Source organism: Lingula anatina, chromosome 2, assembly GCF_051362555.1.
Source record: "Lingula anatina isolate TDL-2025a chromosome 2, LinAna3.0, whole genome shotgun sequence".
Classification (NCBI taxonomy): Eukaryota; Metazoa; Brachiopoda; class Lingulata; order Lingulida; family Lingulidae; genus Lingula; species Lingula anatina.
The window spans coordinates 26,009,715-26,027,044 of record NC_141768.1 but is presented as its reverse complement, the minus strand read 5'-3'; the positions used below and the strand labels follow the sequence as shown (position 1 = coordinate 26,027,044).

Genomic DNA, 17,330 nt, shown 5'->3' with positions numbered 1-17,330 from the left:
GGCTAAAAATAAAAATGATAATAAAATAAAGACATCAGTTTTGTTTCAGAGGAAAAGACCTGCGTCAACCAGAGAACAGTTATTAAGTTAGATTAGGAAGACATAGTGTCGCCTGGTTACTTAAAACCCGAATCTCTCAGTCTTGTGAAAACGCACAAACTCTTCCTAAAACTTTCTGGAATGGTTTATTATATTTTTCATGAGTTGTATTCGTATATTCTGACATTATTTAAAAGCATCCTGTCCGGGATTTTCCAGCCTAATCGAATTTTCCTTGAAAAAGAAGTAATTTTTTTCCTGCTCCCGAATTGTTGCTCGACCAGTCCGTAAATTTGGACGGGATATTTCATACCATTTTTTCATTAAATAATGTAGTTCTAAATGATTCCCGTAGCGTTTTACTCCGCCATGCCTTCCTGTATATTTCAGAAAAATATATCAACATCTGACAGGCCTACTTTTATTTGAGGGATTTCATCTCTGAATTGTGACAGATAAGCACTTGTAACTTTGCAGGATATGGAAAACATAGAAAATGCGACTTTGGAAAAGTTTTAAACGGGAATAGTATAACATTAATGAGTGACAAGGATTTGAGCAGAGAACATGATTAATTTGCTTGCTTTCATCTCATATTCGTTCGTTTTTCATTTGAGCTTCGTGAGTCAAAAATTCGGAATCGTTAACAGTCGACAGAAGTATTTTAGATCGAAAAAAAGGAATGAAAAAAAAATTAATAATTTGCCTGAAAATTGAGAATGTAAAGACGATCTCACTTATTTTCCTCTTCTGCGTGCGGGAAGTCAGAATTAAAGGAATCAAGCGGATGAATAGATAGACGGTAACAATATATCTCTCAGGTGAAACGAAAGGGAATTCACAAACAGAAATCTCATTAAAACAAACAGAAGTATGCGTAACATCAGCCATCTCTCATTGTGAAGCATGCAAAAACTCGATCCGTCACGTCATGCGTATTTTGTTTTCGTTAAACAGAGGTGAAAATGTAAGTCATTTGTGGTAAATAATCGATTGAGAAGAATTGCACAAACGAAAAACCACCGCTGCCAATATTGAAGCCAGTAGTCTTGTTGCATGCATACAGAAGAACCTGCCGACATTTCCGGTGTCCCAAGCTGAAAACGTGGTTTTTTACCAAATTGGCGGTATGGTTTTGCGAGAGCTTTTCATATAACGGAGCTAGATGGATCTGTCTCATTTAATTTTAGTTATTCGCTAAACGCTTTAGAAACAGAAGATAGTGGTCTGTGGGAAGGAAACTCAAGGAAACGCATTTATTTTTCAACGTAAAAGGATTCCATCTCCCTCATCCCCAAGATTCACATAAATTACCCCTGTACATGTAATTTACGTAGCTGTGGCCGTTAGGTTTTGCAAAAAACCGTTTCATATTTCTCCACAAAAACCAATAAAAGCACACTAAGGGCTCATTTCCAATGAAACTGTTGTTCTAGGTATATCGATCCAACTCCGTGGGAGTCTAGCTGAATGCATTAAGATGAACAGATTGACATGTCTCCTTATTTTACATAATGGTATGATTTCCAGAGCATAAATTACTTTCAGTGAGTAATCAGTAATCTCAGTCAAAAAAAAAAAAAAAAAAAAAAAAAAAAAACACTACTGAATTGATACCAGTGAGGTTGGATGTCCTTTTCTCTCTAGTTTGTTTTTTCCACACTGACAATAAAAAATAAATGATGGATGAAGGCAAAGTGCAGAATTTTTATATGATGATTTATTTTTCTTACCAAAATATTCCTTTATATAAGTTTATTATATATTACAATGCAAAAGCATCATCAAATAATACAATGAGGGGTAGTACAAGTTTAATAATATATCTTTTATGTCACTTATTACTTGTTATTGAATGCCATATCTGATATTTTTGCTGTTTCAAAAAGGATTTTTAAAAAGTTATAATTTTGTAAAATGACAGTTACCTTGGGTTTTATACCTTTTTTTATCACTAGGAATAGGAATATGTTACATCATTTCTTTCACACATACTTCTCACAAAAAAATTCACAATTGAAAGAAAGCACACGAAATTACTGTCCGGATTGTTTCTCTGTGTGGGTGGTGCTGGGGCGGCCATGACTAGAAGAGGTGACTGAGACAGCACGTTTCATAGCCCCTAGCACAGTGACCGCGGCCAGAATCTCCAGGGCCACTTCTTCATGGCCGCCTTTCTGCAGGTCATTAATGATGGCCAGCCATTGCTCCGGACTGGTCTGGTCATCGGCAAAGACGGACTTTCTGATAGCACTGTTCTCAGGACCCTCACCTTTAAATACAACAGAAACAGCAATTATTTAAAAATTCAGTCTAAACTAGCCTACTAGTATTAATTCAGTTCATAATTTTCAACCATTACTAAAACTCTTTTTGACTTACTCAGTATTTTAATCCTCTGTACATTTATGCAATGAAAATATTTATCCTTTTTATTTATTTTTTAGTGAAATGATCCATATCAAAAAACTGAAGAAACATGAAAAGAGAGAAAAGCGTTTTACATTGGATAGATTTCAAACCAAAATAATCCTAGCCTTTCAGTCTTTCTGTGTGAAGTGGAGTCTGAATGAGTGAAGTTATAGCATTATTTCTTCCAAAGATCATAATAGTAATACACTCATGTATTTACTCACCAGTAGATGTGTCTTGATTGAGAATATTCTGTAAAACTAAGCGTGCTACATCTTCCTTCCCTTCATCTCTCAAAGTGGATACAATCAGTCCAAGCGGGAGTGGGCTGGTGTAGAGAGCCTGGAACTGCTCCAGGCTGCTCCTGGACAGATTCTCATCTTTCTCCTCAGGTTCGCTATCAGATGAACTTGTACCAGGTCTGAGAGGGCGGAGCTGTGCCAATAACTGGGCAACCGTCACAGTGGGGTTTCTCTTGAGAAGGAATAAGTAGTCCTCCTCTTTGAAATGTGCCACCGACTGTGCATACTCCAGAGCAGCCTGCATTCTGCCCTGTTGAAGCATGACCTCCACTGCAGGACGATGGGCTCCAACTTTGGTAAACACAGACTCGGCCAAAGCCAAATGGTTTTTACTTTTACCAGAACACTGCTCAGTGATGAGGCTGCCCAGTTCTTCTGTTACTGTCAACCTGAAGGCAAAACACAGTCAAATCAGTCAACAGTCATAACCAAGTGTGGATAAATGTGCTAAGTGACTCAAAATATAATATGCACGATTCCAGTTGGACAGCACATCCATGAAGTCATGTAAACTATAACAAAGATACTGAAAAGATACCAACCTCAATATGCCATTTCAGTTTTAGGAAATATATAATTACAAATTGCTTCAAATATATACCCCTTTGAACAATAATAACGTGCTACCACTGTGACAGCAATGTTGTGAGAAAGCCCCCCCCCCCCCCCTGACCCCTTTACAACATTAAGATCTGGTAATAAATATAATTTAAAAATTGTCTCAAAAACTTCCTGAAAAATATTTACTACTGCATATACATGTATTTAACAAAGATTTGGAGAATGTTCCTCACCTCTCTTGAGTTACCCAGTGTGACAGCAAGTCAAATCTGTTTTCCTCCAAAGCACATCTAACACACTCCAGTGAGATGGTTTCACTGGGTCTGACACCCATGGCCAATACAGATGACATTAGAGCATCGCAAAAGGCAAGGAGCGGACTTCGACCTCCGACCTTGGTTTTCAAATCTAAATTATAAAAATTATTGTGACAATGGTAAATTTAATTTAAAATCTTAAGAATTTTTTTCAAATAATTAAAAAAAAATATTGGCATAAATATTTGTCAATGGCTATAAAACTGGTCAACTTGCATGCTGAAATATAAAAATAAATAATGAAAATAAATGATTTTGAAAAACAACATCATCTTTGTTCACCAAAAAAAAAAAAAAAAAAAAAAAAAAAAAAGAGCAAATATAATAGGGGAAAATAAATAAATGGACTGACTGGCCAGTTGCTTGGAATGCCATGTCTGCCTGTACATTTCTGAGAGATACTTTGTCACCAGGCACTTTTGTTTGATGGGTTTTATTGCTTTTAAAGTGTGAACTGGGTAAGATAAATATAAGCAGCTTTGCAGAATATGCAGATATATTGATAGAAAATGTGACTTTGGAACATTTTTCAAATGCGGATAGTTTCCTTTTAAGCAAACAGTAATGTTATATTTGTTCCAAAGAACCATACTGCCCTTCTAAATCACTCTATACAATTTTGAATAAGCAAATCTCATAAAATTACCCTTAAATCTGTTTAAGGTTTCCAAAGTCCTTAAAATTCCCTTTGGACTGTTAGCAGCATGGATAGCTGCTTCCTCATACGACCCTTCTTCAAACAACTCGTTGAACTTCTCTATATACTCCAACATCATTTCTGCCTCCTTTTCTCTTGTTGGGTCATCATCATCAAATGAGGTACTGGGAGTGTCCCTAACCAGAGTGTGAGACACGCCTGTAAAAGATTTTAGTATTTTATTACAGATACAAAAAACAGGGGTACCTATGAATAGAGTTCTGGGTCTCATGGGTTTTTTTCTGCTTTCTTTTCTACTCTTCTTTTTTTTTATGGCACTATACAATGTATTTGCTTTTTTGACAGAATATTGATTTTGGAAAACTGTTAGCTTGTAAGTAAGTCTTCTCTTAAAATGTATTGACTGTCAAATAATGGATACAACTGTAGTCTAATCATATCTAAAAAAAAAAGAAAAAAAAAATTACAAAGCCAACATGAAGCAATTTTCCATTTCCGTGCCCACCTAATTTCTACAGTACCATTGTCTTTGTTCATCATTTTATACGTGCCCCACCCTTAGCAATATCCTAGATCTGCCAATTGTATTGCATGCATACTTCAAAATACTCCTCCACAGAACCCATACATATGTTACCTCTATCTCCTTTGTTCTGTGCCAGTGCCACCATGACAGCATCCCCAACTGTCTGATGGAGGGGCTGGAACTTAAGGTAGTGCTGTGCGGCATCCAGGGCAGTCCTCAATCTCTGTCTCTTAGCCTATTGGTAAGAACAGGTTTACATTTGATCAAGAAACTGTATTGATAATGCTTTCAATGAGAAATGGTGCACTTGATTTCATTGATTTTCTGTCAGAGTTGTAGACATTTTAGAAAAAAAAAGTAGTTAAAACATCACAGTCAAAGCAAACCACTTATACTTTGTTAGTCAGTATAAAATACTTTAGTTATGTTCTTTCATCATTTCACCAATGGACCAATATTCCAAAATATTAAGCTTCCCCCAACATTAAAGATAAACATTGAAAATAAAATGCACCTTCAACATTATCCCCCGTTGTTCCAGTTCATCCCTACGAGATACTTTGTCACTTAGCTGCTCTCTAAGACTTTCCTTGGTCTCCTTTCCAGTGTATTTTGTTTTCTGAGCAATTTCCAGTTCCTTGGCTTGTTGTTCAAGTTTAGCAAGTTCCTTGCTTAGATATTTGATATCTGTTGCCTGCTCTGTTGTCAACCCTGGCAACAACGTATTTTCAAATATTAATGTAGGTAATGAAAAAAAATCAATGCAAGCCAAGAGTTAATAATTGTGACAAAACCGGCTTCTACATGTACGTCACCCATAGTTGTACTGATGTAAAGTGGACTGATTGGGATATTGCATTTTCAAGGATTTCAGTTATCATAGCCATTTACAGACCAAAATGACTCAGTGGTACCATAACAGTTTATGTATACAAAAACAAATGTTGTGTCCCTGAGTTTAGAAGAATACAGACAATATGAAACTGTTACAATCAACCAAACAGCCAGTATAACAGTGTGTTGTAAGCCATCTATCTACAGTTGTACTACAGTAGTTAGGAAGATAACATGCTGATAATGTATCAGACATGTACACAATGCACATACCCAAGGCATACTGTACACTTGATCTTGAGAAATGTCCTACCTGGTACTCTTTGCCTTTCTTTTTTGACAGCATTCTTAGGAGTTTGATTGGTCATCACTCTCTCTTGTTTATCTCTCTCCAATCTAGCCTCTCTCAGGTTCTGCAGTTGTTTGGCCAGGCGTTCATTGTCTTCTTTTACAATTGAAAGTCTGAAAAATTATTTGCCAACATAAAAATTCTGACTTCAGAATAAAATCAAGCACAATTGAGAGAGAGAGAGAGAGAGAGAGAGAGAGAGAGAGAGAGAGAGAGAGAGAGAGAGAGAGAGAGGGAGGTCCTAAGGGTCTAAGAAAAAAAATATAGGGGATCATTATAAAGTGTTTGCCCCTCATCCCAGTATTCATCAGAAACTTCATACTTTTTTGTACACAGTGTCTACTGTAGAGTACAGCAGGCAGTACAAATAACCTGCTTGGATTTGTTCAGCCTATGGCCCTAGTCTTGTTGTTTTTTAAGAGAAATCGTGGTGAGCTTATTTACATTTGCAATTGTGGATTTCTAATTGCTATCACATGAATAACATTGTACTGTATTGATTCGATGTTTTCAATGGACAAAAATGATCAAACTTTCAGATAGATAATTTTATAATCACAAAATTATATTTCTATAAAGCAATTTTGTGGTGCTTTTACTGCATAGAAAATAACTACAGAGTAGCCTGCTTTATAATGTTGTTGCATCCACTTGATAGGAATGTTCTAATATTAAGAAATTATGACATAAAAAATATAGTATCTGCAAAATTCATAATTTTCCCTACTTCAAGACCATTTCAGTAAAAATACTAGTACCTGTGTTCAAGTTCATCTGCCCTCTTCCTGTAGTTCCTCCTGGTGGAAGGCTCTGATGCCATTGCTCTCAATTTTCCACTTAGAAAAGCTGCCTCTCTTTTTCCCCTTAGGATGGTGTCAATACATTCCTCATATTCAGCTTTCACAGCAGTTAGAAGTGGTTTATAAGCTGTGACATGCTCAATCACCTACAAAAGTGTTATTTTTATTGTATCTGTGAACAATGACAAAAAAATACAATTATCTAGCTCCCAACCTTCAAATAAGAAAAAGAGAAAAAATAATTTTCATTTATAAATGTACATATCTCAGATATGTTGTTCTTGATTAAAGATGAAAAATCGTTAATCAAATAAAGTTAATGAAAGATTGCTGTGCAATTTTGTCGATATTTCATCTTATCAATAGGTCATACTAAAATATGGTATATATCATAATACAGTGCAACACAGGTAGCACAACATACGTACCAGAAAAAATTTGTCTGGTCACAAGTAAACACAGGAAAATGCCATTCACAAGAAAATAGGATGATATCAAAGTGAAATGTATTACTAGGCAATTAATATTGTTCATCCTACAAGAAATTGGTATGATTTGACTATCCTTGGGTCATCTGCCATATTGTCTACTCACAAAGAACTGTATGCTATTGGCTCTTCTTGACAATTTGGCTGATGCCCTGACATAAATAAACTATCCCTATTTGTCAAGTTTGATGAATGATATTAATTACCTAGAAATATTGTTTTTATATCACCCTTTTTTTCATGTCAATGAACTTTTCCTATGTTTATTCATGTCTAGAGTGGTTCTCCTTGGTGCATTGTAATGTGCTGTGCTGAATTGTGCATTTTAGTATGACTGCTAATCAGCAATCATTCTTCACTTACCCTATCGAATGCTGCCTTGTGAACAGTGTATCTCTGTTCTGCATTATTTGGGTCTACCTTGTTCATTTCATGACTGATAAACATATTTAGTTCCTGAAGAAACAACCTGAAAAAAAAAAAGCACAATTTAGCATGACAATGTAAAAAATTAAGATGTGTTCAATATGGGTTTCCTCAATTGTTTCTACCAATAGTTTACTGTATAGTGTTCTTTTTTCTAAGTAATACACTAGCCTCCAAAATTATTCTATTCATCCCATCATCCCATCAAATTACCGGTAGTCTGATGGGAGTCTTTAAGCTTATATGTTGGGTAGCCATATCAAGCTGCTGTATATAGTACAGTACAAGTGGCTTATGAGACTGCATCTGTGCAAGGTAGCCCATTGCTTTTCCGTCATGTAGTGTAGCTGCTTCACTGTAGTTCTAGTTTATTCTTACTGTCTTAACACTTGTATTTGTACCTGTCAGCTTCATTTGTTATTATTGGTGGTAACACTGGGTGCGCCGATACAGGAGATTGTGAAGTGCTGTTGATACCACTGGCACGACTTCCTCCTGTAACAGGGCTTGGGGAACCTAAACTACCTTTACTTCCTTTACGCTGCATCTGCAAAAAGAAATAAACAAAAAATTTAAGGTTAAATCATAGTTAAAGAAAAGAGAGTTAATAAATACTACTACTAGATGTAAATAGAATGTAAATCGATTTTACATTTGAATGAGAAAAACATAAAGAAACAGCAAGAAATAAAAGGCTCAAGGTCTATTATGGTTTCTAACCCTAATCCAAATTGTTTCAAAGTGTAAAGTACCTACCATAGATCTCGTAGTATAATCTACAGCCCGTGCGTGAAGAGGTGAATTACTTGCGCTATATTCTGGCATCCATTTTCAAACAATTCGGTCTCGAGGAAGTAAATCTATAGATGTCGCTGTAAACTAGGAGAGCACTAGACGCTGAGTTTCGCTGAATTAGGTTTTAGTATTTTGGCTATTCTTGTGAAAATTACTTTAAATAAAAGTTTAACGTTTTTGGGCTAAGCTTAGACTGCTTAAAGTAGATACCCGGCCACGTATTGTTCTAGAAGCGTTTCACTTCCAGCAGCCTGCTAAAATCTTTTTGAAAAGAAGGAAGAAATCGCTGTCGTCTGCCAGAATCTGGTGAGGGTTAGCTTCAATCATTCGAGTTAAATTACCACGACAAAGGTAAAAATGTAAAATATATTTTAATAATAATAAATTTTTCATATAATACGTTGGTCTTTTTAAAAAATAAGATTTGGGTGTGGTAGAAATCCGAATAGGTAAAATTTGTGTGTAAAGTCCATGATACCTGCTTAGTTAAGGAATGAAGCTTGAATTTGAAAGCCTATTGATGCACCAGATATAATTCAGATAACACTTATGTTAAATTTTTATATAATTGTGATGTATTAACATCTAAGTTGAGCATGTTGTCCTGTATTATTGTTCCTTTTTTGGGTGTGTGCGTGTCTTGTCGACCTCTCATAACATGACAATTTGGCTAATTGACCAATGATAATAATCACAATAAAATAAATAAACAAATAATAACAATAATAATATTAATGCAGTATTTATGAACAGCATATTGATTGCCATGGTCTGAATGCAAAGGACAGAGGAAAGCCTAAGTAATAGCACTGAATTGCCTTTAATGGTTTAAATGTGCCAGGCACTGTAAATGTACATGAATACAGTGCTGTTCATATTGAGTATGTCATCCCAAAATAAGTACAGTGTTTGTCTAGTGCTTTACAAAAATGAAAAACAACAAATTTTGAGATTGTTCAGCACAGTTTTAGATATTTCAAAACATTAAAATAGTATGAATTTAGCACAGACAGTAAATATCAGAATCATCAGTGGGAGTGCTAATGCATGAATTTTCGTGCTAGGGTGGCATGAGAATGATTTTTATGTTATACCCACCAAATTAAATATATTGTATATGCAATGGTACAAATAGTTGGTTACAAATTTTGAAAAATAGTCATCAAAATTATACCCTCCAAGTCATCGTATTTTTCAAATTTGTTTTAAATTTAAAATTATTACTTTGGTGTTCCTTTAAGAAAAATTGTGGACAATATTTCATTTAACTGTTTCACAGTATCAGTAGAATACACATATGATACCTATGGCGTGTTTTGGCAATGTGCATATTTTGGCAGGACACATGCACTAAAATATCATTGTATAAGTACATTTTTTGTAAATGTTGCTTCACAAATGTAATGTTTTACTTCAGGTAGAACGCAGAGACATTTCAAGCATGGTAAGTGATATATCAATATTTCTTATAAGGTACACTAAAAATATAAACAAAACTCTTTCAAATAACAGAATAGTATATTTGTCTCAAGACTTTGTAGTGCCTTGTTGGTTGTTCAGTGTTGTGTGTACATGTACATGTGGATGCACTAGTACTCAGTGAAATTTTCATTTGAAATTGAATATAAGCTTTTACCCAGCAGCTGTGGTTTAATTGTTTCCCTTGCAGGAATTATGTAGCAACCAACCCTCACCAAGCTCCAGTGCCAAGGCAGGAAGAAAACCATGCTTCACCAGAATGGAAGAAGTAACTCTCGTGGAAGAGTACAACAAAAGAAGGGACCTGCTTGAGGGAAAAGTCTTCTCAAAGATAACCCTAAGTCGTAAACGTGAATTATGGGGAGAGATTGCCTGTATTTTAAATAGGTACATTGTTGTTTTCTCTGTGTTGGAAGTCATTGCAAATGTTAGAATATTCTTTTATAATAAGATATAATAATAATAATGAAGTAAAATTCCCAAAGAAATGCTTTAAATATTCATAACTTATTTACTGGGGTATAACACTGCTAATGCTTTTCCACAAATATTGCTTCCTCCAGAATTTGACAATTTTTTCTTTTCATTTTTTATATCTTATATATATCATGAATGCTACAAAATAATACAACTCCCCTTTCAGAATGCTTGTGCTTTATCATTTCCATACTTAATTGACTTTAAAGACCACTTTTAAATAGATATTATCAACAGGCATCTTGCAGATCAGTTTTTGCTTGAAATCTTGATATCAGTGATTTTGATATTTTACACTGTCATTGTATAAAGCATGAACCCTTCCATCAAGAGGAGCACTGAGGAAGTCAGAAAGAAATATAAAAACATTGTTCAAAGTGGTAAGCTAACAACATAAATTTCTAATTTATGACATCTTAAATTACTATTTTTGGTGAAATTGTGTGTTGGATATTTACTTTTTTTTTTACTTCAAGATCATATTGATGGCCTTCAAAGAAGCAATATCAGATGAATGAAATTCTTGATTACAAATAAAAATGTAGTACCTACATGTATAGCAGTGTTTGATAAACATGCTTGGGCAATTTCAATATTTATATGCAGTCCATTTTTTGTACGGATTTAAAGTTCAGCTGCCTCAGTCGCTGCTGCTTTGAAATAGGAGAATAAATATATGTATCATACATATTTTATATTACGCATAAAAAATGACCTAAATTTCTCTCTCTCTCTTATAGCCAAAAGGAAGAGGAATGCTTCGTGTAGACACCAAACTGAGGGAGGACCAACAATTCCTCTGTCTGTTGCAGAGGATCAGATCATAAGAGATATGGAAGGAAGGCTTTCAAGGCCTTCCTCTTCAGTTGAAACTGGGCTATACTTTGGTGAGAAATGTTGGAGAAAAGTTACATTTTCATGAGTCAAGTTTTATTTTAGATATAAAATGTATCACAAATCAGCTAGGGGGTAATTAACTTTCATGCACGTTTGGCCTCTGGTAGTTAATTACCCCCTAACAGCTTTAGTAGGTATGACAGACATTTAAGCCACTTAGGTTAATAGCAATTTAGTGAGAATCCCCTCGGAGATAGATCGATCCAAAGATAGTTCGATAGTCTCTGGGAATGGTCCCATAAAGATATTAGACCAAAAAAGTAACATTCAATTCTGAGTTCAGTTATATAAAAAATCAGACTTCATTTTAAAATGTTAATAATTGTTTTTGTTATAAACATTTAAATGCGATTCCACACTTAATTTTTAAACAGCTTTTGAATGTCCTTGTGCGTATGCACTATGCACATATACTGTGTACATATACATATGTAACTAAAAAAGATTTGTCTTATCATTTTAAGTGATGCAAGAAAATCTGGCATTGGAAGAAGGTAGTGTACCCCCGGTAAGTAAAATTCAAAAACGAATGTGATGTGCAGCATATACAGGTATATAAACATCTTTTTTATTTAACAATTTTACTTATTTGAGTTCAATATAGTAGACAATTATTAGAAATAAAGTAGATGCAACTACTCACAACTGTAACAAAGTTTTAATACGTAAGTTACAAATGGAATATTCTGCCAGTATGCTAGCTGCATAACATTAACTTTTATACAAATAACTGTGTTACTTTTATATTGTATCTACATGTAAGAAGACATTCATGGTGCAGTGAGTTTCACCCTTATTGCTTAAAGGTTATAACCCCACATCATGCGCACATTTTTGCAGTTGATGATTTCTGCTGACACTTTTAAAATTATCTGCTGGTTTGTGGTCACTTTAGTTGAGGTATTTTCTTTTTACAGGATGAAATTCTTACAGATGAAAATACAGGAAAAAATGAAAGTAACAAAAATGTAAGTATGTATATTATTGAAATAACAGTAAATAAATTTAGTGAACTAAAAAGCACTCAAGAAATAAATGTTCCCTATACTGTCATTTAAGAACTACCTGTACATGTATGCATGCAATAAATTGTGAGAAAAGTTTTTATTGTACAGTTTTATTGTTTATTTTGCAGCTGCCAGGTCAATCCAAATCCACAAAAAGACAAATTTATGAAATTTACAAACAATACCTTGAAGAAAGCACAAAATTAATGGTACTTAAGCAAAAAAAGCTGCAACTAGAAATTGAAATCTTAGAGAATGAAAGACCAAGTAAACCCAATTGAGTATACTGGGTAGATCTACCTGTAACACTATGGCTGTGGAATGGAATGTACATGTAGACCAAGAACAACAGGAAAAAATGTGCATGGAGCAGTCAAACCTGTTAAAAACCTTGACAACTTCATGAAGTGCTTTTTCCCTGTGGGAATGGTATTTAAAATCACCACTAGAGGGACACTTAGCACCCTGCAGCAGACTTGGGTATTGGTCAGCCAGATCACGTGATATATTTGAAATCACTGGCAGTTAAGCCTGGCAGCCATTAGAGCTGGACATTGCGTTAGGGCTCTCGTGCCCATTTGCTTTTAATCGGCTTAAAGCATAAGTGTCAAAGATTTTTCCACCCTCCCGTCCCTCATATGGGCAGTAGGCGCCTCTTACAATGGCATTATACAATTTGATGTTCACTTACAGCCTGCAGTATCAGGAATTTTGAACAGCTGCTCTTAGTAATATTGCTACCTGTATCTATGTTGCAATTCATTCACATACATGTTGATGTACTTTAAGTTATTACCGTTATTATAGTTATGTAACTTATTAATAAATAAGCTTTCAAGCCCTATAGTGATGTACTGTGTATGAAGTTGATGACGTAATTTTATTGTAGACACTGGAGAAGTTCTAATTTGAACTAAGTTCTGTGCCATTTCTCAAGTTGGGTCAACTAAGTACACTGCAGTTGAAATGGTGCCTTTTTTTTCAGAAAAAGAAATTGCTGACTATAGATGAATGCATGGTAAATTAATGCAATATGACAAAGTTATTTTGGTAATGTACATTTCACATGTCATTTAGACTAAAACATTTTTATGAAAGTAGTACAAAAGTAAATATTAGGTGTTATAAACATCTTTATCAAGATTCCATTAGTTTGTGCAGTGAGAACCCTTGGTAAACTGGCTTTGCAATTTATCAACTCTGAAGGTTTTTAGCTGTGTTGACTTATGAGAAATACTGGTACTTTCTTTGGAACTGTACAGTAATGTTTTTACTGAAATATATTCATGATGTTTAGGCCTTTACATAATTGAAATTTTGATGATGGTTTCTTCAGCAGGATTTCAAATAAAGTAAAGATTTAAATATTTTCAGTATATGTTGACTAATGATGTGAGAATTAAGGCAAGGGTAACAAGCATACTCAATGTCCTTAAAGAGTACTCCTCACTGAAAGCCTGTGGAAATGTTAGTTTTTATTGTCAAGCATGTAAGCAATGTTCTGTGGACTTTTGACAGTTATGAGGTACCGATACATGTGGTACTGCTTCAAAGTTCATAATCTGTACATTTGGTTAAGTAAAACCATATTAACTATTTATTTAAGTTTGAGAATAGTAAGAATGATAATAATAACTTGTATAACAATCACCCTGCAGCCACCACTTAGCCACTAGTTTTGTATAAATACAGCATGTGCAATTTATTCAACCCATGCAAGTCAATATATGATATAAAATGGCACAAAACTGAAGAATCTTACATAGTTTACATGTTGCTTATTTTCATTGTCTTATTTTTTATATAGAAATATATTGTATTTTTTAGTTCATGATAATTTTTTAGAAATATGTTTGTACCAAAGTTAATAAATAAATATTTTCAATATTTTGTAAAACTGCAACTGCCTTGAGTCATGTATGGATATGATAATTCATGGTACAAAACTGAAGCATCTTACATAGTCTACATATACTACAGAAAATTTACAGTGTTTTGGGGGAAATTTTTGTTAAATATGGACAGGGTATGATATTACTAAAAACTGTAACTGACAGGTCAAATTAATTTTTCAAATATAGTAAGATGATATTTTTGAAAATTTGCAATAACATAAAGCATTTTGGTTGTTAATCTAAGAAAGAATGCAGAAGTACAATGAAGATGAAACATCAAATAACTAGACAAAATTGTCCTTGAAGTCTTTCTGATTCATTGACTTACAGACAATTGGATAGGTTTTGGCAGTATAAAAAAGGGACTTCAAAGAAGCCTTTTGCAACAAAACCAACTGAATTTTTTGAATATTTTCTGCATATTTCTGCTTTTATTTCCCAGATCTGAAAAAAATTTACTAAAGTAAAAAGCATAAAATTCATATTACCAGTATCTGTTCCATTGATTAGATAACATTTCAATTTTTTCTTGGATGCAGTTGCGTTGTTTTTGTTAAAAATGAATAAGAATGGCAAATTCATTACTTTATTATTTTTTTAAAATTTTTTTAAATATGTGACTTTACTAAAAGTGTATTGCATGACTTCAACGCCATCTAGATACACCTGCAGACGTAAGGTCATAGGTCAAAGGTCGTGTGCAGGTTCGCCATATTTGTTTGTAAGCTTCGCATGGCACCTGTCCGCCCTGGATAACGAGGTATGTATCAAAATTTTTAAACCATAGATTCACGAAGCTAGTAATTGCAGTAGATAGTGGCTTATTATGAAGTTATGTGTTCTGGTTAACTATAGTTGAAGAATGAGGTGCTTTGTGTGTGTATCTAAAGCGCAACTTGGCCTTCATCAAAAAAGTTTCGGTCCGGCTCAGCAGAGTCGGTGTCGTGAAATTAAGCCAAGGTGAAGGTGCGAACCGCTATTTTTACACGCCTGTCTCAACTTACCGACATTACTTGCCTGCATTGAGTTGTGTGCTCTGTCATGCCCAGCGATACAGTTGTAGTTGTTTACATTTTCACTGTCTCTAATCTCTGTCACTCTTAAAATATAAATAAGAACTAAATGAAAAGGCATATTACATGCTATGTTGAGTTTTGTTATCAGTACACATGAAAAGTGAAGGTGTTGTAAAGGCAAAGGCTTTCATTATTCCATACCAAATACCCTTATACTTCTACTAAGATACTAACACTTTTATGACAAACTTTTGGTCTTCAGTTAACATGGAGAATGGTGCCTGAATAATCGGTTATAGTTTTGATTTCAGGGTCATTAGATAGCCCACACCAAAGGTTGTGTTTTTTATGCATCATGATATGAACATTTACATAATCTAAACACATTTATACAGATGGCATTGCACTTAATAGTATTAAACCACCGAATTTTCAAATTTTGAAATGGCAGTGACAAACAATGTGGGGCTTATCAAATTTTTATATAATATTTTGTAAGATTATCCATCTTAATTTCGGTCCTTTTCACATCAAGGGTACAGTTTTCTGAACTGTTCCAGCTTGACTGGTCCTAACTTGTAACTAGGCTAGTGAAAGGTGTACGTGTTACTCCCTTTCACAAGCACCTATGTAAAATCAAAATGGTTACCTGGCCTTATCAAGTGTGGGCACTTCGTTTAGGTGTCTTGATATTAAGTTGTCGACTTTGAAAACTGGAGCAGTATAGTAAACTGTACACCTCATTGTGAAAGAGGTCTTACTTAAAAACTTAAGTACAATAAATATCATGAATTCAATTTACTTTTCACAAATTTCCGTTACCTTTTCCAAATGATGCTAACAAAACATACTTTTGAGAAATTATGATATGATTAATCACTCGTGCAGGTTAAAGAATAATTCCATGAAAATTTTATTTTTCAAATTGTGTTGTATTGTTACTTATCAAAGTGTATGGTAGATTCTAGCCCTGCCTTTGTTAAAAAATGAGACTTAATTATTGATCATCTTAATAGTTATTATATTCATGTATTCTGCAGTTTATTTATTATACTGCCTGGTAAGGTAATACATTTTGTGACCATTAGGACACTTTTATTTCGGTAGAGATGTTATTCACTTTTTCAGTGAAAAACAAGCAGTATAGTTACATGTTACTTAGCAGATGCATGTTTAATAAACACCATTCCCGGCTAGCTGTCTACATCATGTACATACTGTATATCGTCATATGTTCTACAATAATGTTTTACTTTATTAAGGCAAAGTAAATGGTTTATAATTTTAAGTTATCCAAACTAGATAATTATTTATTTGCCTAAATGTCAAACAATTTTGTTTGCCAATTTTTGTGTAGAGACGCATCATATTGACATTTTTATGGTCCTGGGACCCTATGCTAATTGCATTTTCAGAAAGTCCATGTTCCCTGCAACGCATAATTAAAATTAGTTGTGATTGTGCTGTTGAGCATTATGTTCTATGGCATCTAAATTGACATAAATACTATTTTGTGCACTGCCAGCCCATAAGCAGCATAAAGGAAAACTGTGCTTATTATGTTCAAACTTAAAAAAGTGATTCTTGGGACTTAAATACAGCTTGAGTTGGAAACCACCCTGATTATGTTCTACGCAGTATATTTTTTGTGAAATGTTAATTTTTTTCAAATATTTGGATTTTCATGGTTTCTTTTTGAACTCTCATGGCCCAGAGGTCATATACTAGTTACACATTCTTACTGTTTTTAAAATCTGTTTTACATAATTTATATTCGGTGTAGATTTTTCTCTTTCTCAGCATGTAATACTGCAACAAAATTGACAAAATAACCTAATTTGTGCATCATTATTACCTGCATTTTGTCTGTACATTTGACAGCTTTCCTGCCCTTTTTTGCTGTTTATTTCTATATGTTTTTGACCATACATATGTTATGTGCTCTGATGACAATCATATATCATATGGTTCTTTGTCTGCTCAAAAAGTTATATGCAATATGTAAAGAATCTTATGTAGGTTATAAATATTTGTACTATTCATTTTGCACAA

At 34.0% G+C, this 17,330-nt stretch overlaps 3 protein-coding genes across 4 annotated transcripts in view; 2 read left to right on the top strand and 1 right to left on the bottom strand.

Moving 5' to 3' along the window:
- Positions 1 to 1,739: 1,739 nt before the first annotated feature.
- On the bottom strand, positions 1,740 to 8,619 carry LOC106153785 (clathrin heavy chain linker domain-containing protein 1). The gene is made up of 11 exons (XM_013527885.2): positions 8,469 to 8,619; positions 8,114 to 8,259; positions 7,650 to 7,755; positions 6,757 to 6,944; positions 5,963 to 6,111; positions 5,330 to 5,526; positions 4,927 to 5,050; positions 4,278 to 4,487; positions 3,548 to 3,722; positions 2,676 to 3,142; positions 1,740 to 2,311 (listed from the first exon to the last, which is right to left on the bottom strand). The coding sequence occupies exons 1-11, from the start codon at positions 8,535 to 8,537 to the stop codon at positions 2,076 to 2,078; spliced, it is 2,067 nt and encodes a 688-aa protein (XP_013383339.2). The 5' UTR covers positions 8,538 to 8,619; the 3' UTR covers positions 1,740 to 2,075.
- Positions 8,620 to 8,691: 72 nt separating this feature from the next.
- Positions 8,692 to 14,206, top strand: LOC106153793 (uncharacterized). 2 transcript variants are annotated; one of them, XM_087005882.1, is made up of 8 exons: positions 8,692 to 8,813; positions 9,925 to 9,951; positions 10,177 to 10,373; positions 10,776 to 10,843; positions 11,204 to 11,350; positions 11,825 to 11,868; positions 12,278 to 12,328; positions 12,496 to 14,206. In XM_087005882.1, exons 2-8 carry the CDS (start codon positions 9,949 to 9,951, stop codon positions 12,646 to 12,648), a joined length of 663 nt encoding a protein of 220 aa, XP_086862008.1. In that variant the 5' UTR covers positions 8,692 to 8,813; positions 9,925 to 9,948; the 3' UTR covers positions 12,649 to 14,206. The 2 variants fall into 2 exon arrangements, with proteins under 2 accessions (XP_086862008.1, XP_086862007.1); XM_087005881.1 differs by having other exon boundaries at positions 8,775 to 8,858; positions 12,496 to 14,205.
- Positions 14,207 to 14,925: 719 nt separating this feature from the next.
- LOC106153811 (pleckstrin homology domain-containing family H member 1) overlaps positions 14,926 to 17,330 on the top strand; it is a 43,315-nt gene continuing 40,910 nt past the window's right edge. Inside the window, exon 1 of the mRNA XM_013527910.2 lies at positions 14,926 to 15,022. The gene's annotated coding sequence lies outside the window, so the exon portion shown is untranslated. The remainder of the gene's footprint in view (positions 15,023 to 17,330) is intronic.

Coding starts and splice junctions, on each gene's coding strand:
- LOC106153785 (XM_013527885.2), bottom strand. CDS start 8,537: ATGCCAGAATATAGCGCAAGTAATTCACCTCTTCACGCACGGGCTGTA. Junction 3,723..4,277: donor AACCTTAAACAGATTTAAGG/GTAATTTTATGA, acceptor TTTATAATTTAG/ATTTGAAAACCAAGGTCGGA. Junction 3,143..3,547: donor CACTGGGTAACTCAAGAGAG/GTGAGGAACATT, acceptor TTTTGCCTTCAG/GTTGACAGTAACAGAAGAAC.
- LOC106153793 (XM_087005882.1), top strand. Junction 10,374..10,775: donor ATTGCCTGTATTTTAAATAG/GTACATTGTTGT, acceptor CATTGTATAAAG/CATGAACCCTTCCATCAAGA. Junction 11,351..11,824: donor TGAAACTGGGCTATACTTTG/GTGAGAAATGTT, acceptor TATCATTTTAAG/TGATGCAAGAAAATCTGGCA.